The sequence below is a fragment of the Peromyscus californicus genome, unplaced genomic scaffold, assembly GCF_007827085.1.
Source record: "Peromyscus californicus insignis strain IS unplaced genomic scaffold, ASM782708v3 Scaffold_14__1_contigs__length_90479793_seg_2, whole genome shotgun sequence".
In the NCBI taxonomy this organism is placed as follows: domain Eukaryota; kingdom Metazoa; phylum Chordata; class Mammalia; order Rodentia; family Cricetidae; genus Peromyscus; species Peromyscus californicus.
Window position 1 is genome coordinate 52,496,406 of NW_026294436.1, and position 26,967 is coordinate 52,523,372.

At 42.6% G+C, this 26,967-nt stretch overlaps 1 protein-coding gene across 1 annotated transcript; it reads left to right on the forward strand.

Moving 5' to 3' along the window:
- Positions 1-8,204: 8,204 nt before the first annotated feature.
- On the forward strand, positions 8,205-26,524 carry Tmco1 (transmembrane and coiled-coil domains 1). The gene is made up of 7 exons (XM_052737495.1): positions 8,205-8,408; positions 8,762-8,839; positions 10,254-10,313; positions 11,561-11,607; positions 14,562-14,629; positions 18,402-18,546; positions 25,875-26,524. The coding sequence occupies exons 1-7, from the start codon at positions 8,339-8,341 to the stop codon at positions 25,971-25,973; spliced, it is 567 nt and encodes a 188-aa protein (XP_052593455.1). The 5' UTR covers positions 8,205-8,338; the 3' UTR covers positions 25,974-26,524.
- The last annotated feature ends 443 nt before the right edge of the window (positions 26,525-26,967 follow it).

Here is a 26,967-nt window from a genome sequence, read left to right on the forward strand (position 1 = left end):
GACTCTCAAGTGCTGGATTACAAGTATACACCATGCCCGGTAAAATTTTCAATTTATAAAATAACTTCTTGTCTTGGTTACTTGAAATGGAAATTTTTAAACAATTTATATGCATAGCCCTCCTTTTATTTAAAGAAAATAAAGTAAGTAACAATGTTTAGAAATTTCTCATTTTTCCTTCCTAAAAATAAGTACATTTAGGACTGGGGAAATGACTCCATGGGTGACAGTGCAATACCGTGCAAGCAAGAGTTCAAATTCCCAGCAACCACATACAATTCCTGGAGTAGCCTAGCATGCTTGCGATCCAGTGCTATAGTGGGTGACTGGGGAGTTTCCTGGGGAGGAAAAGGCAAGACGATTGTTGGGGCTCTCTGGTCAGCCAGCCTAGATGAAAATATTGCAAGATCCAGGTTCAGTGAGAGACCCTGTCTCGAGGGAATAAATCGGAAATCATGTATGTGCATGCACGGGGCATGTGTACACAACCCCGCAATGTGTTTAAACACCCATACACCACATTCATTAAATATATAAAAAGCAAACAAACAACAAATAAACCCATTCAAATATCTCCAGGTATGAGAACACCTCAGAACCAAAGGAAATAGCTGTCAAATGGTTTAATCTCCTGAAAGGACTGGGAGAGCTGCCTCTTCTGTGCAGCAGTTAGTCAACAGCCTGCCATTTTCTCCAGTTATTCTTCAGAAATGGTCCTGGAGAGGCGAAATGAGTCAAATGCAATATAACTGATTCACTGTTCACAGAAACTCCTCAACTGTGTTCCACATGAAAAGCCACACAGATCGCTGTGACACACTGCGCAGGAACATAATTGGCTAGCATATATAGTGATATGTCGTGTGTTTAGCGGAGTAAGGCTTCATTATTGTGGAGTGTTTTTTTGTTAAGCATTATGATAGTGACTTCCATTATTTCCCTCTCATACATGTACAGTAGACTTGTGGACAGTTTAGAAAGTCTGAGGTTTTGTTCTTGGCTTTTTAAAAGTGCAGGGCTAGAGAGATGGCTCAGCAGTTGAGAGCTCATATAGCTATTGTAGAGAACCAGAGTTCTCTACACACAGACTCACACAGAGACAGACAGACAGACAGACAGACAGACAGACACACACACACACACTTTTTTTTTAAGTGCTAAACTTACCTTTAAGGCTCCAGTCAGAGAGAAATATTTTCTTTTGTTCCTCCTGTTTTATACAAGGTTTCACGTATCCTGGGCTCATTTCAAACTCATCACATAGCTGAGGATGACCTTGAACTTTTGATCCTCTAGCTTCCACCTCACCAGTGCTGGGATTACAGGCTTATGCTACCATTCTTGATTTATGTGGTTCTGGGAACTGAACCCAGGGCTTGTGCACACTAGAAAAATACTCTATCAGCTGAGCTTTATCACTAGCACTTTCTTTTTTCTTTTTCTTTCTTTCTTTCTTTCTTTCTTTCTTTCTTTCTTTCTTTCTTTCTTTCTTTCTCTCTCTCTCTCTCTCTCCCTCCCCTCCCTCCTCTCTCTCTCTCTCTCTCTCTCTCTCTCTCTCTCTCTCTCTCTCTTTGAGACAGGGTCTTGCTAGGTAGATCAGGCTGGCCTTGAACTCACAGATCTACCTGCCTCTGCTTTCTAAGTATGGGATTAAAGCTCCTTTTGGAGAGGTGGGGATTGAGGTAGGGTTTCTCTGGGCCGCCCTTGCTGTCCAGAACTTACTCTGTAAACTAGGCTGGCCTTAAACTCACAGAGATCTGCCTGCCTCTGCCTCCCGAGTGCTGTGAAAGCTACCCCTCCCCTGTTTTTGTTTTTAATAAAACTCAAGGTCTGCAGGATCTAGAATATTGACAAGTAAGCTACTGTCAAAATTCCTGGGGGAAGAAGATGTAACTCAAGGGTATAACAATTGGCTAGCAAGTGTAAGACCCTAGGTTTGATTACCAGCATTATGCACACACACACACACACATGAAAATTCTACATGCTATGAGGACACTTATAATTTAGGGGTGTATGAATTTGTATGATTTTGGGTGGTTTTTTTTTTTTTTGAGACAAAGTCTTGCTAAATTTTTTGGCTGCAGAGATGGCTCAGTAGTTAAGAATGCAGGTACCTGGGCTGGAGAGATGGTTAAGAGCACTGGTTGCTCTTCCAGAGGACCCAGGTTCAATTCCCAGCACCCACCTGGCAGCGCACAACTGTTTGTAACTCCAGTTCCAGGGGACTTGACACCTTCACGCTAATGCACATAAAGTAAGTTAAATGGATTATTAAAAAAAAGAAGAAGAAGAAGAAGAAGAATGCAGATACATGTGTGTGGCCACAGGAGCTGTCCACCTTGTTTTTTGAGACAGGATGCCTTAAAGACCTAGAGTTCACAGATTAGGCTCATCTGGCTGGCCAGTAAGCTCAGAGGTCCACTTGTTTCTTCCTGCTCAGTGCTGAAATTAATCCACACACCACCATACCTGCCTTTTCTTTCTTTTTAGACAGGGTTTCTCTGTGTAGCCTTGATTGTCTTGGAACTCACTCTGTAGACCAGGCTGGTGCCAAACCTACCTCTGCCTCCTGAGTGCTGGGATTAAAGGTGTGTGCCACCATTGCCTAGCCATACCTAGCTGCCCACCGCCCCCCTCTCCCCCCACAAGACAGTTTCTCTGTATAACAGTCCTGGCTGTCCTGGAACTCGCTTTGTAGACCGGGCTGGCCTTGAACTCAGAGTTCTGCCTTAAATGTGGGAGCCGCCATTGCCCAACCATATCTGAGTTTTTTTTTGTTTTTTTTTTTGTTTTGTTTTTCAAGACAGGGTTTCTCGGTAGCTTTGGAGCCTGTCCTGGACTAGCTCTGTAGACCAGGCTGGCCTCGAACTCACAGAGATCCACCTGCCTCTGCCTCCCCAGTGCTGGGATCACAGGCATGTGTCACCACCGCCCGGCCCATATCTAACTTTTTAATGTGGGTTCTAGGGGCTAAACTCAGGCCCTCAGGGGCTGCAGAAATGGCTCAGCAGTTACGAGGACTAGCTGCTCTTTCCGAGGACCTGGTTCAATTCCTAACATTCACATGGTGGCTCACAACAGCCTATAACTTCAGTTCTAGGGGATCCAACACTTTGCTCTGGCCTGAGGGCACCATGGATGCACAGAGTCCCTCTCTTCCAGTGAGTGCTTTAATAGAAAAAAATTTGATTAACTGACTACAAAAATCGAGCTTCAGTTTCTCTACCATCTTCTCACATGTTCAACCTAAGTGGCAGATTTAGGAATTCTTGGGAATTGGAGAAAAACAATGAATAGAAAAAACGCACATAAAAGGTAATTCACAAAGTAGTAGGATATTCATGGATCTAATAAAATTTAACAGTGCCCTTCTTAGTTACAATCTGAATTCACCTTACCTTGTCAGTCCTTTTGGTGTATTCATTTTCGTATGTGTGGGGGTATGCATGTAGACTGCACACACCATTTGTGAAGGCACAGGATAACTGTTGCATCCTTTGCTCCTCAGGCATCATCCACCCTTTTGTTTAGACAGGGTCTTTCACTGGCCTGGAACTCACTGAGTCACCTAAGTTAGCTGGCCACTAAGCCCTAGGGAGTGTCAGTCTTAGCAATATTTGTGTGGCACCATGCCCGACATTTTTAATGTGGCTTCTGAGGACTGCATCCAAGTCTGTACTTTTGCAAGAACATTACTCACTCTCCAGCAAGCCCCATCTCCCTCCTTTGAGACAGGGTCTGGAAGTTGTCAGAAAATGACCCTGAACCTCTGACCTCTGATCCTCCTGCCTCCATCTCCCAAGTGCAGGGACTACAGATATGCATCATTACACCTGGCTTTTATACATCACTGGTAATCAACCGAGAGCCTCGTGGATGCCAGGCAAGCACTCCACTAAGCTACTTCTCCAGCACTTCAGTCCTATTTCTATAAATACATATCCTCTTGAAACACTTTGAATGTTTCTGCTGTACATCTGCTCCCAACTAGCACATTTTCATTTCTAACTCAATGCTTTTGATTACAACTTTTTCTGTGTCTTAATTTGATTCTTTCAAGACACTTCTACAAACCACGACCCTATCTCTCGCCAAAGTGTCATTTCTAAAACCATTTTCATACAGTTTCTCTATCCCAGGTCACATTCCAAAAGTTAAGGGAGTAACAATAAAAATAACGTTTCTGTTCTTAAAACAGTATTGATCACCCTAAAAGCAAATTAAATATGTACTTAGGATAAATAAACACAAACCCAGATTTCATTTGGGGAACAATATATTTTAAAAAACCCACAATACACTTACATTTTAGTACTGTATTATATTTTTCTTTAGGAAGACGTCACAATTTTTTAATGCTCAGGTTTATGAAGTTTGTTATTTAGTCCTGCTAGTCAAAAGAGGGGGGCGTCCTAAAAGCTCGATACATATTCTGCTCTCTCTGCTGTGAATATATTCAAGTGTATAGGGGAATACAAAAATCGGGGCGATGACTTCAATTCCCCCTCCTCCCCAGTTCTGTGTGTCTAGTCATTCTGCATTTGATAAGGATCATTATTGCCTACATGGGGGCAGTGGCTGGGTGAAGGGACAGAATCTTATATAAAAGTGACTAGTTAGAAAGCTATGCTACAAATGAACACTGTCCTGGTCTGAATTACTTAAAGATGACTGGATGTGTGGGGACTGAGGAGATAAACCGAAACAGGGAACTCCACAGGACTTGGTATGTAGATGAGTCAGACAAAGGGCATTTCTGAGAACTATGCTTTCACGTCAGGTTTGCCACGTAGATGGTGGTGCTACTCACCAAAGAGAAAAAAAAATTGACACTTGGGGAAAATATACAAGCTCATTTTGGGCTAAGTGAATTACATGTCAGTCCAAGGATGTTGGACTCAGTGGTTTAATAGAACCAGTAACACCATTAGCAATAACTGCAATTATATCATAGACCAGGCATAATAAAGTTTTGTTTTTTTGTTTTTCTTTTCTTGACAGGGTCTCACTGTATACCCTGACTGGCTGGCCTGGAACTATGTGGACCAGGCTGGCCTCTGCCTCCACCTGCACTGCTGTGATTAAAGGCTTGTGGCACTCCACCCACCAGGTACAGTAAATTCTTTTCTGTTATTGATTGAAAGTGGGTCTGTATATATCCAAGGCTAGCCTCAAGCTCACAATTCTCCTTTTCCAGCTGAGACTACAAGTGTGTACCATAAAGTATAGCCAATGTTTATTTTGCAGCAAAGTAAGTAAAACATTTGGATTTAGGCACCAGCATAACTATTATTCCATTTTACCTTGGTTCTTCTGACTTCAGAACTTGGCACTTAATCTTACATACCCTCACAGGAACTGTTAAGTGTAGGTATTTTTACTCCCATTGAACGTTATTGGTTTTTTTTCTTTCCAAAATGCTCAGAGAAATTAAGTATCAATAACTTGTAAAAGTAGCCTGTTAGAGTGGCTAAGATTGAAACCTAGTACCCATATTGTTTCATACTTGAGTATAAACAGATAATTAACTCCTTTGACATATTTTATTTATGATGGATAGTCTGGCACTATTTAAGGAAGAGTCCTATGAATTCTACTAATAATGTAAGAACACTTGCAGGTTAGTGCCTATCTTCCACAGGAAGTGGTAACACAGCAGGAAGCGCGTATATAAACTAAGGAGGGCACTAGCTATCACCAACAATACTCGATAGTACTTAAAATACTACAGGAAGCCACAGACAAAAGCATCGCTGCAGTCCTAGGGATCGGGACAGGACAATGTGCTCTGGGAGGACAGTTCCCAGGTGAAAAACTTTTAAATATAAAATGTAGCTGTCTGTGAAAGCTATTAAGGAGAGCAGTATTTGAACTAGGACCGTTCTTCAAGAATGTGCAGTGTTATGACATCACATCATTGTTCGAATAAGTATCTTAGCAGTTGCTGTTTATACAGCAATACTTGAAATGTTTTTATCTGCCCATGTCATCGATTAAACATTTAAAAAAATTTTTTTTTTCTGTGTGTGGGTGTTTAACTGCATGTATGTTCACCAACTGTAAGTCTCTGCCCTCGGGAGCCAGAAGAGGGCATAGGATCTTCTGGAACTGGAGTTATTGTGACAGCAGCCATGCAGGTGCTAGGAACTGGGTCCAAATCCTCTGGAAGAGCAGCCAGTGCTCTTAACCACTGCTGAGCTGTCTTCCCAGTCCTCATTTCATTTTTTAAATAAAGCTTATTTATTATTAATTTTGTTTAGTTTTAGTTTCTTTTTTGTTTTTTTGAGACAGGGTTTCTCTGTGTAGCCCTGGCCATTCTGAAACTCGATCTGTAGACCAGACTGGACTTGAACTCAGCGATCCCTCTGCCTCCCAAGTGCTGGGATTATTTTTGTTTTATATGCATGAGTGTTTTTGCCCCCATGAATGTATGTGTATGCCTGATGCCTGCAGAGGCCATAAAATGGTTCCAGATCATATAAAGCTGGTTGTGAGCTTCTCTGCGGGTGCTGGGAACTGAACCCAGATCTTCTGCAAGAGCAAACAGTGCTCTTAACTAGAGAGCCGTCTCCATCACTTCCTTTTTCCCAATTTTAAGATGGTTTCAGTAGTACACAATCAGTATCATATTAAACTTGATGAATTCCATGCCAGTCATAGCTTTAAATGCTGTGTAGTGTATACCCTCTCTCATTCACGCTTCCTAATGGTTTTATGCAGCTGGTGTTTACCAGTTTACAGAAAACCGAGGCTCGAAGATGTTAAACCGTGTATTCAAAAGCGACTGTCAAGCAGCAGAGCCACAACTGAAAATCCGGCAGATTTCAAAGGTCACCCTTTTGTCCTATCTCAACATTTACCTTGGGTGATGGACAAGGCTGAATAAAAACATACCCTTGTCTGAACTACTACTCAAGTCAAGATTGGGTTCCGACACCACCTTTCTAAATCCTCCAGGAAGGACCAGTTGTGCTCTCAACCCTTTGAGAATAACTCTATTACGTCGCACCTGTTAGCACACAACTTCCCTGGGGAATTTTGGAACTAAGAAATATCTTAATCCATCTTTCTGATCCTACAGTGCCCAGTTCTGTTCCTGACACACAGGAACTCAATAGTGTTTGTTAAAATGGCTGCTGCTAAGTACGAGGGAAGGGAAACTTCAAAAATAAGTTTACGCAAGATTTCTAAATTGTGTGCAGTGGATTTGAAAGAACCAATGACAGAAAGTGGAAGTCAAGCTAGGCATGGTGGCACGCACTGGTATGGAAAGCTGAGGCAGGGGGATCTCTGTGAGTTCTGCATCAGCCAGGGCTACACAGTGCAATTCTGTCTCAAGACAAACACACACGTACAAATCAAGATTTCTGAGTTTCCTTGAAGAAAAAGCAAAGGAAAACAAAACCAGATCAGAGAAACCAGGTGTTCATTCTCCAATAAACTAGGACCATTTATTTGACCTACACAAATGCTCCTTTCAGAGAAACCGAGTGTTCTTGTCCGTCACAGGACTTATTTTCTTTGGTCTAGCTTGCACAATAGTCTCTCAGAGGCCACTGGAGTTTATGACCCTCTCTCGAGACATTCTACTCGCTGCTCTTTTACACACCACGCATTTTCAAACCCTATCCGCCCTCCCGTCCCCCGCCTTTCACTTTGCCCAGAAAGTTCTTTGCTTTTTCTAAAACCATTTCTAATCCTCGAATTCAACGTTTGCATCTCCTTCCAGACAACTGTGCCCCTGCAGAACTCTGGCCGTACTTCCAGCAAAACCTTAGCCGCAGCGTGTGCAAACAGTTTCCTTCCTCCGGCGCAATGAAAGTTCCTTTTAACCAGCGACCAATGACGCCCTCGTCTCCGCGCGCCCAGCTCCACGACTGGAGGCGAGCACCCAAACCCTGGCCTAACTTTTCGGCCACGGAAGTCGGGGCTGAAGGTAAAAATGCAGAAGCCAAATGACGGGATTCTGGTGTCGAAGGAAGTAGACGATCGGATTCCAGGAGCCGATCTCCATGCCGCAAACCGCAGCGGGGACTGTCCTTCCGACTCTCGCGAGACCGGGCCCGAGCGCGCGCACGCGCGCACCCGCCCGCAGCCCCCGAGATTTGTGGGTTGGTTTCTTCCAATATAAGTGGTCACCCAGCTCGAGTGACACTTGCAGTTCCGGGTCAGTGTCCCGGAAGCGGAAGTGCGGCCTCCGTGCTGTCAAAGTTGTAGTGTTCCTTGGGGTGGGGGGGGGTCGGTCCCGCGAAGCGTCTTCCAGGTCTCTCTCTCTCGCCCGCTCGTGAGCGCTTCCCCCGCGAAGGGTGTGGGAGCGCTGGGACGCACGAGCGAGATGAGCACCATGTTTGCAGACACGCTGCTCATCGTTTTTATCTCCGTGTGCACCGCGCTGCTCGCCGAGGGTGAGAGCGGCTGTTTCTCGGACGTCCGATTAGTCTCAGGGGTGGAAGGGCACAGGGGTCCCTCGCGCCCCCTGAGGAAAGATCGGGAGCCTCATTTCTTGCGGCCTGCGTGGTCTGTTGCAAAAAAAAAAAAAAAAAAAAATCCTCGAGAGAAGTGGGAGGGTAGTGTGGAATCCGATTTCCTTTCACTTATTTGTGGATACATTAAAAAAAAAAACGTTGTGAAATGACTTTGGAAAAGGCTAATTACTGATACAGAGCAAAGTGTTGACATCCTTCTGCCTCCATCAGTCACTGTTTGTTGTGACCATTCCAATAATTTCTCATTAGCATGTTCCTTTTATATGTTTTAGGCATAACCTGGGTCCTGGTTTACAGGACAGACAAGTACAAGCGATTGAAGGCAGAAGTGGAAAAGCAAAGTAAAAAATGTGAGTATGGTACACGTTGGCAGTTCCAACACTTTAAGTTCATCGAGTTCATGTTCACAGTAACGATCTTAGGAGCGCCAGCTGACACTAAGAATACAAAACTAGTCCAGTCTACTTGCCTGGGGCACACACTGCAATCTTGGCACTCAGGAGATCAAGACAGAATCGTGAGTTCCAAGTCATCGCGGGCTACATAGAGAGATCAGTCTCACATTACGGAAAAACCAAAATCCAGCTTGCTGAAATAGAAATCGAAGACTTTTTTTTTTGTATTTTTCGAGACAGGGTTTCTCTATGTAGTTTTGGTGCCTGTCCTGGAACTCAATCTGTAGACCAGGCTGGCCTCAAACTCACAGAGATCTGCCTGCCTCTGCCTCCCGAGTGCTGGGTTTAAAGGTGTGCTCCACCACATTACTTTTTTGTTTTGTTTTTGAGGTGGGTCTCAGCCCTTGTTTGAGTGCCTTTTTTGGGGTAAATTTTAGACAAGATCTTATGTAGGCTAGGCTAGCTTTGAACTCTGTTTAGCTGAGGTTAACCTTGAACTTCTGATCTCTGTTTCTGCTTACTAAGTACTAGGATTGCAGCTGTGCGCTGTCACATCCAGTTTATCGGTTGCTAGGGATTGCACTCAGGTCTTGCAAGTGATACGTGAGCATGGCAACAGCTGAGGTGCATTCCGAAGCTCTCCTTCCATTCCCCGACACCCCTAAATTGTCTTACTCGAGGGGCTTGAGTATAGTTCTGTGAAGGAGTCTGTGCCTAGCATGCTCAAAGCCTTGAGTTCAGCCCTCAGTAGTGATTCACACGGTAACCACTGTGGCTGGCTGTGTAAACGTCTCCACCTAACGGGACAGGAGATTCAGACGCAGAAAGTTAATGATAGACTTACATCACAAGAAAACAGAGAACTGCAGACTAAACTCAGACTTTTGTTTTCAAGCCTAGACTTTTAAAATTACAGTTCACCATTCTTTATTCAGTGTTGATAATAGCGGCTCACTATATTTAAAACCAAATTCATTGTATATACCTTCACAAACATGACTCTCTTCCAGGATTTTCTTTTTTTTTTTTTTTTTTTTGGTTTTTCGAGACAGGGTTTCTCTGTATAGCTTTGCGCCTTTCCTGGATCTCACCCTGTAGCTGGCCTCAAACTCACAGAGATCCACCTGCCTCTGCCTCCCGAGTGCTGGGATTAAAGGCGTGTGCCACCACCGCCTGGCTAGGATTTTCTTACCTCAGTGACTTTATGCTTCTAACAGAAAAAAAGTTGTAAGATTTCTCTCTTGCTTGCTTCTACTTACTAGTATGAACACGGTACTGGGGCGTGGTTCTTTGTCAGTGTAACTTTCTTGTGATTCATCGGTGCTAGAGCATCCTTTTCAGAGATAGTTTCATGTGTTTATATTTGCAGTGGAAAAGAAGAAGGAGACTATTACAGAGTCGGCTGGGCGACAGCAGAAGAAGAAGATAGGTGAGGTGGTAACCCACACAAAACTTAGATTGCTTTTTGTAATCTTTTTGTTTTTTAATATATTTTTAATCAGACAGAGTTATATCACGTCACCCCTTTCCTTCTTCCAGCCCCTCCAGATGCCCTCCCTCGAACCCTTCTCATACCTGCCCCCATGCTCAAATTGATAGCTTCTTAGTCTTTGGTTATCGTCGTTACGTACATGTGTGTATATGCCTGCACAAGTATCTAAATACAATCTGCTCTGTCTGTTTTTGTTGTTTGTGTGTCTGTGGTTTCAAGGCTGACTATTTGGTGTTGGGTAATTAATAAGGGGGCTCATCCCTGAGCAAGGCTAATTCCCCCTTTCCCATTAGTTGCCCAGTCATTGGTTGCCTACAGTTCTTTGTCTAGGGTGAGACCCTGAGACATTTTCTCCCTTCCATGTTCACTTGTCTGTTGGTACCGCCATTGTTCTGGTCTCGTTTATGCAGCCATCTCTAGGAGAGACTGTTTCACAGCAGACTTCCTGGTGTCCCGGCTCTGACAGTGGTTTTGCTCCCTCTTTTGTGATGTCCCCTGAGCACAGATACAGGAGTTGTGATGTAGATGTAGTCATTGCGACTGGGTTCTCCACCGTCTGTGGATCTCTGCTTTCTGTCCAGCTGTGGTTTTTCTGTGATGGTCTCCATTTGCTGTAGAGAAGCTTCTTTGATGAGGGTGGTGGCTACACTTACCTGAGGTCTAAGGATAAGATTTAGAGTGTGGTAAGGAATTACTCTGGTCCTGCAAAGTGGCGGCAGTCGAGTCTTTTCTTTCTTTTTTTCAGTCTTTTATTATGTGAGCCTCCATGTGGGTGCTGGGAATTTAGTGTGGGTCCTCCGGGAGAGAGCCAGTGCTCTTAACTGCTGAGCCGTCTCTCTAGCCCCAGTAGTCTTTTCCATGGCCTCACTAGTTCCAGGAAGTTGCCTAGGTTTCTAAGCATGATTTCCCTCTTCTCTAGTGGGCCTGGAGTCCAGTTAGACAGCGCTTGGTTAGCACCAATCTGTGACGCCACATATAGATAGCACTTTTATTTAAATGGACGTATTTTGGCACTCTTCTACATTTAAACATTCTGTTAGTACAAAATAAGTAACAACCCATGTATTCAGTTCATTTATTGAATGATATTGAAACAGAATGCTTTTGTAATCTCCAGACCGTGATAATTTATTTGAGAATTATGCTGTGTTCGTTGTACTAACCAGTTTATGAATTCTTTTCAGAGAGACAGGAAGAGAAGCTAAAGAACAACAACAGAGATTTGTCAATGGTGAGAGTCCAGAGTATGATTTCACGGTGACCTGGGGGAGCTGGGTTTTTTTAAACAAAACTCCTATTTGCATCATATACATTGCATTTAAGTTCTTTTGCTGTTTTTGTTTTTTTGTTGTTTTGTTTTTCTTTGAGACATGGTTTCTTTGTGTATCCCTGGCTGTCCTGGAATTCACTCTGTAGACCAGCCTGGCCTTGAACTCACAGAGATCCACCTGCCTCTGCCTCCTGAACGCTGGGATCAACGGTGTGTGCACCACCACTGGCTGCAATTAAGTTCTTAAAGTTTATCACTTACCAGGGATATAAGCAATAATCATAGGTATTATTGGACTAAATAGAAAAAGTGTGCTGCCACATTTAAACTTCATTTTGAAGCTGGCATTGTGGTGCATGGCTTTAATCTCAGCACTCAGAAGCAAAAGCAAGTGGAATCTCTCTGAGTTCCAGGCTATCTAGGGTTACAGAGGGATACCTTGTCTCAAACAAATAAGCAACAATTCCCCTCCTCCACCACCATCCCCGCCCGCCCCCCCAAAAAACCCTTCATTTTAATAGTTTGGTTATAAAGGCTGCTTTGGAGGTTATAATTTGTTTCCTTCAGAAATGTCTTGCCTTTTTTTTTTTCCGACACTGACATGTCCAAGTTTTTATATGCACTGATGAGCACCAACATTAATAGAGATGAAATACTGATGCAAATAATACATGTGCAATTGTTTCCATCACTGTGATACAGTAGTTACTGTGATACTCCATGTCTTGCTTTCTAAAGAGGGTTTTTAAAAGTTTTACTCTTTAAAAAAGATCTATTGCTGGGCAGTGGTGGTGCCTGCCTTTAATCCCAGCACTCGGGAGGCAGAGCCAGGAGGGATCTCTGTGAGTTCGAGGCCAGCCTGGTCTACAGAGCAAGTTCCAGGAAAGGCAACAAAACTACACGGAGAACCCCCCCCCAAAAAAAAATAAAAAATAAAAATAAACTATTGTTATTTATTTTTATGTGTATAGATATTTTGCCTGCATGTATGTCTGCACCATGTTCATGCCTGATCCTTGCAGAAGCCAGAAAAGGGTGTTGGATCTCTCAAGAAATGAGTTACAGATGTTTATAAGCTGCCATGTGGGTGCTGGGAATTGAACCCAGGTCCTCTGGAATGAGCAGCCAGTAACCTTAACCACTGCATCATCTATCCAACCCCCCTTTTTATTTTTAAACACAACCAATTATTTTTCCGCCTTGTGTTCATGCTGAATCTTGGGTTTATGGTGTTTGTGTAATTCCAGTATAGGGTTGGCACAGTGTTGTAGTTAAGAGTCTGTGTTATACATCATGCTACTGTAAGGAAAAGTGGATTTCTTTAGCTCTTACTCATTGTTTGACTCAGGACCACCTTTAAGTTCTGTGTGTTTATCATGGGACATCTCAACCAAGAGTTTCTTCACTTACTGAGAGATCCTGGCTATGCTTCTCCATTTTCTAAAAACCCTTTTCCATGATGACTATAATTTACAGGTTTTGTTTGTTTGTTTGTTTGTTTTTGTTTTGTTTGTTTGTTTCCTGAAACATGGTCCTACTGTGTATCCCTGGCTGGCCTTTGTAGACTAGGTTGGCCTCAAACACAGAGAAATCAGCCTGCCTCTCCCTCTTTAGTGCTGGGATTAAAGACATGTGCTGCCACATACCTGGCTACAGGAAGGTATTTTAAAAGGTGAGTTTTCGGCCGGGTGGTGGTGGCGCACGCCTTTAATCCCAGCACTCGGGAGGCAGAGGCAGGTGGATCTCTGTGAGTTCGAGGCCAGCCTGGACTACCAAGTGAGTTCCAGGAAAGGCGCAAAGCTATACAGAGAAACCCTGTCTCGAAAAACCAAAAAAAAAAAAAAAAAAGGTGAGTTTTCTTACCTCTAGCACAAATTTTTAACATGTTCACCATTTGGAAATTATAAAAGGTAAAAATTTGCACTATACCAGTGAACCAGAGATAATGTCTGAAAACTGTACATCTTTATACTTGTTCTATTTATGCATTTATGGGATTCGAATTTAGTAAGAATTTTTTTTTTTTTGTTTTGTTTTGTTTTGTTTTTTCGAGACAGGGTTTCTCTGTGTAGCTTTGCGCCTTTTCCTGGAACTCACTTGGTAGCCCAGGCTGGCCTCGAACTCACAGAGATCCGCCGGCCTCTGCCTCCCGAGTGCTGGGATTAAAGGCGCGCGCCACCACCGCCCGGCTTTTTCGAATTTAGTAAGAATTTAGTTGCAACTAACAGGATACCAAACTCACAGTGGCCTACCATGTTGCTTTCTCTCTTGCTCCTGAAGTCCAGAGGTTGGCAGCCCTAAGCTGGTATAGCTTAGCACGCCCTCAAAGACTTGGCTGGAGTCAGAAGTTCCTTGTCTGGTTGATGCTTTTCCTTGAGGCACTGTGCTCTTCATTTCAGCCCAGCCCAGCCCGGCCCTTGAAAAGAGCCTAACAAGATTCAAGTTTGCCATTTTAAAAAGTGCTTCTCAGAGACAGGTATTGTGGTTGTGCATGCCTGCGATCCCAGCTGCTCAGCAGGCTTACGCAGAGTCAGTGAGACCAAGAATTCAAAACCAGCCTTGGCAACATAACCAACTACACCATAATAATAATGGCATGCATCTCGGTCAACACTTGTTAGTGCTGACTGGCTGGCTGGCTGAATGGGGCCTCAGAGCTCTCCCAGTTCATTACAAGGAGAGGAGGGACTGGAGATGGAAGGGGGTTAGACGGCAGAGACCCTTTTCCAAGGAGAACTGCTTGGTTTTGAGACAGGGTCTCTCGTGTAGCCCTGGCTGACCGCCTCCCAGTGTATGCCACCACACCGAGCTCTGTGGAAAACTTTTTAAGAAAAATTACATGAAACTTCAATTTTTGTAGTGTGCCTTCTTTATTTCTTTATTTTTAGTATAACCATTTTTTGCTTTCCTTGTAGGTACGAATGAAATCCATGTTTGCAATTGGCTTTTGTTTTACTGCCTTAATGGGAATGTTTAATTCCATGTGAGTAACCTTTTATGTAATTCTTCTGCCTAATAAATGTTATTCTATGTTTGTATGCAAGTGAACATAAGGCTTTTTAGTAATACTTTGTCAGAATTTCAAAGTTATAGCCTTGTACTTGGAAAGTTGAAGCCATAATATTCTGTGTTTGAGGCCTGCCTAGACTTCATAGCCAAATCTTGTCTCAAAAATAATGGAAGAGCCGGGCAGTAGTGGCATACACCTTTAATTCCTCAGGAGGAAGAGGCAGGAGGATCTCTGTGAGTTCCAGGCCAACCTGGTCTATAGAGCCAGTTCCAGGACAGCTGGGGTTGTTACACAGAGAAACCCTGTCTAGAAAAAAAAGAAAAGAAAAAGAATGGAAGAAAGAAAACAAAATTTCAAAATTAAATAATATATTATCCAGATTTATAGTTGTTATTTCACCTCAATTTTTTTTCTCATATACATTATTGTTTTTCCTCATAAACATTATTTACATATTTAAAAAACCCTTTTCATTGTATATATTTATTGTACATAGTACTATGTCACAATTATATATTATACATCGAGCATATTTTCCCTATACTGTCCACTGTTTTTGTTGTTTTTTTTGTTTTTTGAGACAGGGTTCTCTGTGTAGCCTTGGCTGTCCTGAATCTCACTCTGTAGACCAGGCTGGCCTTGACCTCACAAAGATCCACCTGCCTCTGCTTCCTGAGTACTAGGATTAAAGGCTTGCGCCACCACCACCCTGCTTCCTAAAGAGATTTTTATGAGTATATAATGTGCTTTGAGCATGTCCTCCCCATCATATATCTTCCATAATCATTTGAGAATATGCAGTAGGCTTCCTGCTTCTGTATCCATAACTACTTCATGCCTGCTACAGTGCATATGTGAAGGTCAGAGGACCACAGTCTGTTCCCTCCTTCCATTAGATAGGTCCAGGGACTTGAACTCAGGTTTTCAGACATGATGGCAAGTGCCTTTACCCTCTGAGCCATGTTGCCATTCTGTTTTTTTAAATAACTTCAAAATAATTATGTAAAAAAAAATTTCATTTTAAAAGAATACAATCACAGAATACACTACTTCTCAACTGTGGGTCGCAACTCCTGTATTCCAATGATCCTTTCACAGGGGTCACCTAAGAACATCAGAAAACACAAATATTTACATTATGATTCATAATTATAGCAAAGTTACAGTTAGAAAGTAGTAATGAAAATCATTTTATGGCTGGAGCATCACCACAACAGGAAGAACTGTATTAAAGGGTCTCAGCATTAGGAAGGTTGAGAATCACTGACATACCTGTTTTGCTGTTTTCTGAGACAGAGTTTCTGTGTGTAACTCTGGTATCCTGGAACTCACTTTGTAGGTCAAGGTGGCCTTGAACTCAAGAGATCCTCCTGTCTCTGCCTCTCAACTGCTGGGACTAAAGGAGTGGGCCACCATGCCCGGCTCATAATAACTTTTTAAACCTACTTAATAGGGAGAACATTTGTTTATTAGATAAAAGCTTAGGCATTATATAGTCTTTAAAAGTAATTCAGGATGCCCTTTTTCAATAGCTTACTAATATGCTTCTTCAAACTGAAGGTATTCATATGAAAATGTTTTGACTCTTAAAATAGTCCCACCAACTATAATCTTGTTCAGTGATGAGGTGCTGTTGTTCAAGCAGGCATGTAGCAGACCGGGGCAATTGTGGCCCTGCTTTGACAGAGCTAGACAAACATCCAGAGCTCACCTGAACTACGCCACACCACATCAGTAGAACTGCTCCGACTTCCTTGTCTCCTTACCTTCCTCTCTCTTTTTCTCCTCAAGCTTCCCTTTTGTCTGTCCTTCTGTTTCTCCTTCCAAAGTGTGCCCTTGCTTCTTACGTTTCAGTGCTATCAGAATTTTACAGGAAGGCCAGGCGGTGTGGTGCACACACTCGGGAGGCAGAAGCAGGTGGATCTCTCTGAGTTTGAGGCCAGCCTGGTCTACATTCAAGTTCCAGGACAGCCAGGGCTGCACAGAGAAACCCTGTCTCAGAAAACACACACAGAAAGAAAGAAAGAAAGAAAGAGAGAGAGAGAGAGAGAGAGAGAGAGAGAGAGAGAGAGAGAGAAAGAGAGAGAGAGAGAAAGAAAGAGAAAGAAAGAAAGAAAGAAAGAAAGAAAGAAAGAAAGAAAGAAAGAAAGAAAGAAAGAAAGGAAGAAAGGAAGAAAAAAAGAAAAAAGAAATTGTTGCTGTCGGAGACTTCATAACAATCCCAAGATGTTACTCACTTTCACTCTCATTAAAAATTGCTTCTCTTCTTACTAGTTCTTTATTTTAGAATATATTTTTACCCAAAATACTTTCTAAAGCTTTTTTTAAAAAATTGTCTTTTTTAAAGCTTTAAAAAAAATTTTTTCTTTTGTCTGTGTGAACGTTGGGGGGGGGGGTGCACTCATGTGTGTTGAGGTGCCTATATGGAAGTCAGGACAACTTGCAGGAGGTGGTTCTCTCTCCTTTCACCATATAGGTTCCAGGATGGAACTCAGGTCATCAGGATTGGCAGCAGACATCTTTACATAATGAGCCATCTTGCTGACCCCTAAAAGTTACTTTTTGTTAAAATATGCATGTTAGTATTTATCAGATTTCTTGCTACTTAAGAGGATACATTTTTTTAAATGTATATGGGTATTTTGCCTGCATGTATGTACCCTGTGCAGACTTGATGTCTGCAGAGGTAAGGTGACATCTCTTGGAACTAGAGTTACAGACTGTTGTGAGCCATGAAGTGGGTGATGGGAATTGAACCCTGGCCCCCTGGAAGAGCAGCAAGTGATGGCAACTGCTGAGCCATTTCTCCAGCCCCCTACTCCTTCTTTTTTCTTTTTTTTTCTTTTGGGGGGGTTGTTTTTTTGAGACATGGTTTTTCTGTGTAACAACTCTGGCTGTCCTGAAACTCATTTTGTAGACCAGGCTGGCCTTGAATTCACAGAGATCCACCTGCCTCTGCCTCCTGAGTGCTGGGATTAAAGGTGTACACCATCACACCTGTTGTGGTGGTATTGTGTTCCCCAAAATATTGTGCACCCTAATAAACTTATCTGGGGTCAGAGAACGGAACAGCTATTAGATACAGAGGCTAGAAAATTGTGGCACTCACACCTTTAATCCTAGCCTTCTGGAGGCATGGATCTCTGTGAGTTCAAGGCCATATTGGAAACAGCCAGGCATGGTGACTCATGCCTTTAATCCCAAGAAGTGAGTCTTTAATCCCAGGGAGTGATGGCAGATAGCAGAAAGGTATATAAGGCGTGAAGACCAGGAACTAGAAGCATTTGGCTGGTTAAGCTTCAGGCTTTCGAGCAGCAGTTCAGCTGAGATTCATTCCAGATGAGGACACAGAGGTTTCCAGTCTGAGGAAACAGGATCAGCTGAGGAACTGGCAAGGTGAGGTAGCTGTGGCTTGTTCTGCTTCTCTGATCTTCCAGCATTCACCCCAATACCAGGCCCTGAGTTTTTTTTATTAATAAGACTATAACCTGGCTTAGTTCACTTTCTAATACAACATATTTAAATAGCTGTACTATACACAGTAAAAGTCTTTTGTGTCCTCTATAATTTGAGTGTGTACAGGTTCTTCATACCGGAAGCATGGAGAACCACTTGTTTAGAGAGCACTGATGAGCCTGGGTCCTTTCCCACATCCCCGCACTTTCAGCCTTGGTCAAAGTGTTCTACTTGTGCCCAGTTGTTTTTCTAAAAATAACAGTTCTGTGCTTTTGTTTTTCCATTTTAGATTTGATGGTAGAGTGGTGGCCAAGCTCCCCTTCACTCCTCTTTCTTACATCCAAGGATTGTCTCATCGAAACCTGCTGGGAGATGACACGACAGACTGCTCCTTCATCTTCCTGTATATTCTCTGTACTATGTCCATTCGACAAGTGAGTATCCACACCCTTTATTTGATATGTATAGCTTTCCTTTCGGTCATTGCTCAAAGTAGCTTTACTTCTACAGTGCTGGGAATGCTTATCTGGGCTACTGAGTTCTTTCAGTTGCTCATTTTAGAATTCTAGTGCATTGTTTACAACTGTATTAAATGCCTGCAAATCTAGATTACTGACTTTAGGGATGAGGGGAGTGTTAAAACCAAGCATGACTTCCACACCCCATTCTTGAGGTCTGGGTTTTCTTCTTCATTTTATCTATCTAAAGTACACTGACTTCAGTCTTCCCAGTATCATTCTCTACCATGTATTAGTGCCTTTTGTTAGTTCCAGAGTGTTTACTGCTCTTGTGGCAGTGGGACTTGGGAGAATGGAGCCTAAAAATGAGGCAGACCAAAGTCTCATGCAATAGCCACCTTTATTCAGAGCATCAGACAATTTATACTCTGAGGGTTAAGGAGGGATCACATAAAGTATACAATCACAAGGACAAGCCTCACACGGCAAAAACATGTTTTTCATAGAGGCATATAAACAAATAACAATAGCCAGCTGTTATGAATAATCTGAAGTAAGCTCATCCTGTCTGCTACACCTGGGAAGAGCATGAAGACACATTCCAAAAACAATTTCGTATTTTTGAGGAAACTGAGGTCACAAGACTCTTGTCTTGATTTCTTGGAGTTTTCTCACAAGCACTCAGAATTCCCCTCACATGACTCCATTCTTAGCCTGTGTTCTGACACAGAAAGACCAATAATTTAGTAATCTTAGATTATTTACAGTTGAAATAAAGCCTAGGTACTAAAGAGTTGGGTTTTCTGTCAGTGCCTACAATGGATTCTAGGCCTCATACTATGGTAGGAATTCTTTGAAACTGAAAATGAGTAAGTTAAAAGCATATGGACTGTAGACTTGAATTCTAGGTGGAAAACTAAGCCTAATATTAGTAGTTACTGCCTGTCCTCACCTCCATGTGTACAATGCAGTAGTTACTGCCTGTCCTCACCTCCATGTGTACAATGCAGTAGTTACTGCCTGTCCTCACCTCCATGTGTACACAATGCAGTAGTTACTGCCTGTCCTCACCTCCATGTGTGTACACAATGCAGTAGTTACTGCCTGTCCTCACCTCCATGTGTACTCAGTGCAGTAGTTACTGCCTGTCCTCACCTCCATGTGTGTACACAATGCAGTAGTTACTGCCTGTCCTCACCTCCATGTGTACAATGCAGTAGTTAATTTCTGTCCCCACCTTCATGGGTGCAACACGCAGGAGTTAGAAACCTGCTACAGAAACACAGTGGACACAGAGGTTTGTTCTACAAACTGGGATTTTACACAGAAGGACTGAATTCTGTCCTGAAGGGTGAATAGTCTCACCACTGTTCTCGACATAGGAGGCCGTATGAGTGGAAGCTTGGAGGCATGGTGGTGTGTAGGGAAGTAGGGACCATGAGTCCACTGTTAGTGAGAGGTAGTGGGAAAGAACACAGCACTGAGGAAAGTCATCTTAATTTGTGCCTCATAGTACACGCTGAATTTATTAATGGTTTCCTAGGATGCGGTGGTGAGGTGCTGCTGCCGACTCTTCAGATTCTGGTCATTTGTTTGGTTTTGAGGCTGTTTTGTGGACTGTGGTTCTCCTCCTCCTCTTCAACTTCATTCCATTTTTGTTTGTTTGTATTTGAGGCTATTCTGAATCAGTTCTAGTCCTGATTTCTTTCTCAGTGCTCGTATAGAAAAGTGCATAGAAAAGCTACTGTGTTATGTATGCTGGTTTTGTACCCTGCTGAATTTGTAAGTACAGAGAGCTAGCCATTGCACCACTGGCCTCTTGTTTATCTCTCTAAGGACTCTCCGGTGGAGCATTTAGGGTGTTCTCAGCATGGGCTCACATCATCTGCAAACAGGGATAATTGTACACATCCCTCTTCCTTCTCTTCCTGTCTCTACTGGCTAAGATTTCAAGCACCACTTTTGAATAAGAGTAATAAGAGTAGACCACTTTCTATTGTTCCTGATTTTGAAGGACATGTTTTCAGTTTTACCCCATTTAGTATGATGGTGGCTGTGGATTTGCTGTTCATCACCTTTATTATGTTATGATTCTTCTATACCCAGCTTCTTCAGAGATTGAGAGGTTTTTGTTTTATTCTGTTTCCTTCTTGTGTTTCTTTCTTTCTTTTTTTTTAAGATTTTTTTTATTTATTATGTATACAGTGTTCTTCTTGCATGTATGCCTACAGGCCAGAAGAAGGCAGCAGATATCATTACAGATGGTTGTGAGTCACCTTATGGTTGCTGGGAATTGAACTCAGGACTTCTGAGGAGCAGCCAATGCTCTTAACTTGCTGAGCCATCTCTCCAGCCCCCTTCTTGTATTTCTTATAGTACAAGTTTGTTGGCAACAAATTAGCAGTCTTCATATGTCTGAGACTATCTTTAATCCATCCTCTTTTTGTTACTAATTTGAGGCAGAGTCTTAAGGCAAGTAGCCCAAGATGGCGAACTTGCTATGTAGCTGAGGATGCTTTGGAACTCCTGGGACCTCTTACCTCCACCTCCTGAATAGTAGGATTACAAGTGTGAGTTAGCATGCCTGGCTCATTCTCATTGTTGCGAGTTTTTTGTTGTTTATTTTTGTTTTTGTTTTAAGATAGGGTCTCTCTATGCAGTCCTAGCTGTCTTGAAGCTTGCCAGGCTGGCCTCAAAACTCACAGGAGATCCTCCTGCCTCTGGTGACCAAGTGCTGGAATTAAAGGTGTGTGCTACCATGCCAGGCTCAAAACTTTCTTTGGTTTTTCAAGACAGGGTTTCTCTGTGTAGCTGTGGCTGTCCTAGAGCTTGCTGTGTAGACCAGGCTGGCCTCGAACTCACAGAGATCCGCCTGCCTCTGCCTCCCGAGTGCTTTAATCACCACCACCTGGCCTGCAAAACTTTGTAATATGTATTTTTTTATTTTATTTTTTAATTTGAGACAATCTTCCAATGCAGCTTTGGTTGGCCTAGAATCTGCTGTGTAGACCAGGCTGATCTCAAACTCAGAGATCTGCCTGCTTCTGCCTCCCAAGTGCGTTCATCACCATGCCCATCTTACTGTTGTATTTCTTGAGACTTTCATTTATGTTACAAGTGTCTCACTACACTTCTCCAAACTCACCCCTGACATCTTCACTCCCAATTTGGTGTCTCCCTCCCTTCCTTCCTTCCTGCTTCCCTCCCTCCCTTCCTGCCTCCCTCCCTCCCTCCCTCCCTTCCTAAATAACCTAACCTACTAAGTCCAATTAGTACAACCTATATGCAAATGAGTGTGAGGCCGCCGGGGGCGGTGGTGGCGCACGCCTTTAATCCCAGCACTTGGGAGGCAGAGGCAGGCGGATCTCTGTGAGTTCAAGGCCAGCCTGGTCTCCAAAGCGAGTTCCAGGAAAGGCGCAAAGCTACACAGAGAAACCCTGTCTCGAAAAAAAAAAAAACAAAAAAAAAAAAAAAAAAGAGTGTGAATCTATGCCCTGGAACATGGGCAGCCTACCAGCAGTCACAGCCTACTATTCACCACCCTTCCAGAGGAAAGTGACTCTCCTTCCCCAGGCAGCCATCAATTGCCAACAGCTCCTCGGCTAGGGGTGGGGCCTTGAAAGCCCCTCTCCGAGCATCCATGCTAGAATTTTGACCAATCTTGTGTAAGTGAAAACCCCTAGGAGTTCATGACTGTACTGGCTCTGTCACATTCAGAAAACAGCCATTTACAACACCCCTCCCCATCTTCCAAGATATTCTTGAAGCTTAGGGAGGGGGTTGATATGGCCATCCCATTTAGAGCTGACCACTAAGGGTCACTTATTCTCAACCCTTTGCCCAGTTGTGGGTCTCTGTATTAACTGCTGCTCACTGCAAAAGGAAGCTTCAGTGGCCAAGGTTGAGAGCAGCACAAATCGTGGGGTGACTGACTGGTACTGTTTCATGGAGTCTAAAAGTGAAGTTCTCAGCAGTAGCATGAAATTCTCATCTGCCCACTCAGTATCTTGTTTCTCCAAAAGGTTTTTACTTGCCTTTCCATTTTCTACTTCGTTTCAATTAACCTGTCATTTAGAAGCCATCCGAGTTTATAAACTGGTTTTTATTCTGGAAAATGACAAGGACTCATTTAATTGACCCCTGTCTGCAGAGTAACCGAGCAAAGATCCCTTGTATGTTTTGTCTAGAATTGTATTGCTATGTTTGTTGGCTGGACAAATGTGGTATCGTTACGTGTTCTCTAATGTCTTATTTCAAGTTGTTCTTATTTCTCAGAGTCCTTAGCCTAGTGTTAAATACATTGTACATAAATACAATCTTATATATCCCAAGCTGGTCTTAAACTCCTAATCCTCCTGCCTCTACTTCCCAAGTGCTGGTATTATAGGTATATGCCATTACACCTGGCTTTTAATGCCCAAATTTTAAAAACTGGACATTGGTCAGGCATGGTGGTGCAGCCTTTAATCCCAGCACTCAGGAGGCAGAAGCAGGCAGATCTCTGTGAGTTCAAGGCCAGCCAGGTCTATAGAGCAAGTCCCAGGACGGCCAAGGCTACACAGAGAAACCCTGTCTTGAAAAACAAAAACAAAAAAACCCTGGAAATCGGTAGTATATCGTTTGGTTTTCTCACTGTTTTGTGCAGTGTTTTAGTTTTTTGTTTTTTAATTTGTTTACAGATATGTGTGAAGTTAATTATGAAAGTAATACAAACACAGATATTTCTTTCTCTAGCCTGGCCTACTAATGATTGGTCTTCCTAACTCATTTTAAAATTTCTCCTTTAATTTATGAGTTACATTGTATGCTACATATATTTAAATGCTTTATGATAAATACAATTTAAAGGGGTCCTTTAAGTTGTATTTGTTACTTCGTTATATTCTGACAAGGGTTAGGAGTGTATACTTCCAAAGGAGCCTAAATCTGGGCATTCCTCCCAATGTCTGAATCGCAACAGATAATAAAGGAATATTGAAGGATAGGTAGTTGTATGTACACTGAATATCACTTGTTCTTAGGAGCAGAATTTTAAAAATATTTTTATTTTATAATTAATTTAATTTTTACATATCAGCCACAGATTCCCCTATCCTCCCTCCTTCCACCCCCAGCCTTCCCCCCCAATCCACCCCCCATTTCCACCTCCTCCAGGGCAAGGTCTCCCCTGGGGAGTCAGCCCAGTCTGGTAGATTCAATTGAGGCAGGTCCATTCCCTTCTTCCCTGCACCAAGGCTGAGCAAAATGTCTCAGCATAGGCCCTAGGTTCCAAAAAGCCAGCTCATGCACCAAGGACAGGTCCTGGTCCCACTGCCTGGGGGCCTCCTAAACAGTTCAAGCTAATCAACTGTCCCACTTATCCAGAGGGCCTGGTCCAGTTCCATGGTGGCTCCTCAGCCATTGGTTCACAGTTCATGTGTTTCCGCTAGTTTGGCTATTTGTCCCTGTGCTTTTTCCAAGAGTCTCAATATCTCTTGCTCATATAATCCTTCCTCTTTCTCGACGATTGGACTCCTGGAGCTCCACCTGGGACTTGGCCGTGGATCTCTGCATCTGCTTCCATCAGTCACTGGATGAGAGTTCTATCATGACAGTTAGGGTGTTCGGCCATCCGATCACCAGAGCAGGTCAGCTCAGGCACTCTCTCGACCATTGCCAGTAGTCTATAGTGGAGGTATCTTTGTGGATTTCTGGGGACCTCTCTAGCATTCTGCTTCTTCCTATTCCCATGGGGTCTTCATTTATCATGGTATCTCTTTCCTTGTTCTCCCACTCTGTTCCTGATCCAGCTGGGACCTCCCGCTCCCCTAAGCTCTCTTTCCCCCAACTCTTGCCCTCCATTACCCCCATCTCCCAGAAGCAGAATTTTAACATGGTGAGTGGGGGAAGAAAACCCACTAGACTAGAATCAGTCATGTCGGTTTAAGTAGAACTTTTTTGAATTATAACTAGGTTATGACTCATGTGGTCTCAGGCTGGCCTTGAACTCTTGATCCTCCTGCCTTCACCTCCTGAGCACTGGAATTACAGATGTAATTCTATAACATTCTGTAACACTACACTCACTCTACCTCTACTTCTAACTTAGCTTTGTTATTTTGGAAAATCCATTATTCCTTTCCAAAGTTTAGTTTTTTTCAAATACCAAATGAAGGAATTGAGAAGAGTAATGAAGTAATCCCTAAGGCTTTTCTTCAAAAATGCTGGGTCACAGTTGGCCTTTATTTAACCTTTGCTCACTTATAAGCCCTCTCCAGTCTTGTTAAAGCATATGCCAATTGATTTTCTAGTCAGCTGTCTGTTCATGAGTACTCTTTAGCACACCCACGCATGTCTGCTCCAAAAGTCCATTGTTTTCCAAAACCTGTTTATACTGGTTTTACTTGTTATTGTTATTATGTAATTAAATTAAATTTTATTGTAGACAACGAAATCAGAACATAAAAGGATTGTTTTTTATAGGAACTACTTCAGTACTTTTTAAAAAACAGAATAGTTTTTTAAAAAACTATTTGTTGCATTAGATACTGTTGGCAGAAGTTTCTGTCCCACCAGCAGCTCCGAATGAACACACTGAGGCTTAGATTAATTACAAATGTTTGGCCGATAGCTCAGGCCTGTTAATGACTAGTTCTTACATTTTAAGTTAACCCATATTCCTTATTTATGCTCTGCCACATGGCAGTACCTTTATTAACATGGCATGTTCATCTCCTGCTCCCTCTGTGTCTGGCTGGCAACTCCAGACTCTGCCCTTCCTCTCAGCATTCTCCTAGTCTCACTCTCCTGCCTTATTCTGCTCAGCTATTGGCCAGTCAGCTTCTTTATTAGACCAGTCACACCAACATATATTTACATTGTATAAAGGAGTATTCCATAGCAAGATACAATTAAGAGAAAGAAAAAGATGGAAAGGTTTTAAAAAATCTAAAGGTCCACCAGGCAGTGGTGGCTAACACTTTTAATCCCATCACTTGGGAGGCAGAGGCAGGAGGATCTCTATGAGTTGGAGGCCAGCCTGGTCTACAAAGCAAGTTCCAGGACAGCCAGGGCTACACAAAGAAACCTTGTCTCAAAAACAAACAAAAAAAAAAAAGTCACCTTCTTTGGATTAGCAGACCCAGTCCTGTCAAGTATGTACAGCTCTTACTGTTGTGATCTTCATTATTTTTTAAAAAATGGCGTAGTCACCCCATGGCAGGTAACAGTACTTTTAGTTTATGTGCATTCTCTTTGCTGAGGTGGATGTAAAGCACTTTTTATAGCTTATATTAAAATCAATTCTTATTATGCTTTCTTTACAGAACATTCAGAAGATTCTTGGCCTTGCCCCTTCTCGAGCTGCCACCAAGCAGGCTGGTGGATTTCTTGGCCCCCCGCCTCCTTCTGGAAAGTTTTCTTGAAGGAAAGCAGAATTCTTTATTTCCTGTCATACTTTCTAGGCATTCACTTCAGACTGGCAAGGCATCTGACCACATTCTAGTTTTGAGTTATATCTCATTTTTTTTGGATATGGTCAAAATGAGAATGGCACTTAACTAATGGTATAAGTGCTTTTGGTCACGAATGACTTCTTTAATAAGCGGACTCATTAGTTAAATTTGGGTGATTTTTATGTAACCACAAATATCATCTTTCTTCTTCACTTAAGTGTTTCTATGGGACTAATGATCAAGCCTGTGTGTGTGCCATGTACCATAGAAGCAGACTGTCCTGAACATTAGGCAACTAGGAGAAAAAACAGTTAGTGTAACAACTTAACTGGAAGTATTTGCTGTTTTTTACAAAGCCAAATATATCACTTAATGTTTGGTAACAAGCCAAATTTTTAGCTGTTTCATTTAGAGAAATATTTGATTTTTTGCATATTTAAAAAATATTTTCTGTAATCTGAATATAAGGGTAAGCATTGGCCCAAAAGAGCCAAAATAAAATTTTGTTATGTGTTCTTTTACCAGCCTTGTCTCATATGTTTAAAATATAGAATTGTCCTAGTGTGCAATTTGAAAGTGTTCTAGTTTGCTTTCTGGTACTTTGATAAAGACCATGACCAGAAGCAACTTAGGGGAGGAAAGAGTTTATTTCAGCTTACACTTCCAGGTCACGGTTCATCATCGAGGGAAGTTAGAACTCAAGTGGGAACCAAAGCAGAAGCCATGGAGAAATGCTGCTTACCAGCTCACTCTCTGGCTGCCTCTTAGACAGCCCAGGCCCACCTGCCTAGGAAAGACTCCACATGCTATAGATGGTTGACTAGGCCCTCCTACATCACTCATCAGCCAAGACAGTCTCTCCAGGCAATGGCTAGAGGCCGTCTGATCTGGACAGTTTCTTAATTGAAGTTCCCTCTTGCCAGGTGACTCTAGGTTATGTAAAGTTGACAATAAAAACTTACCA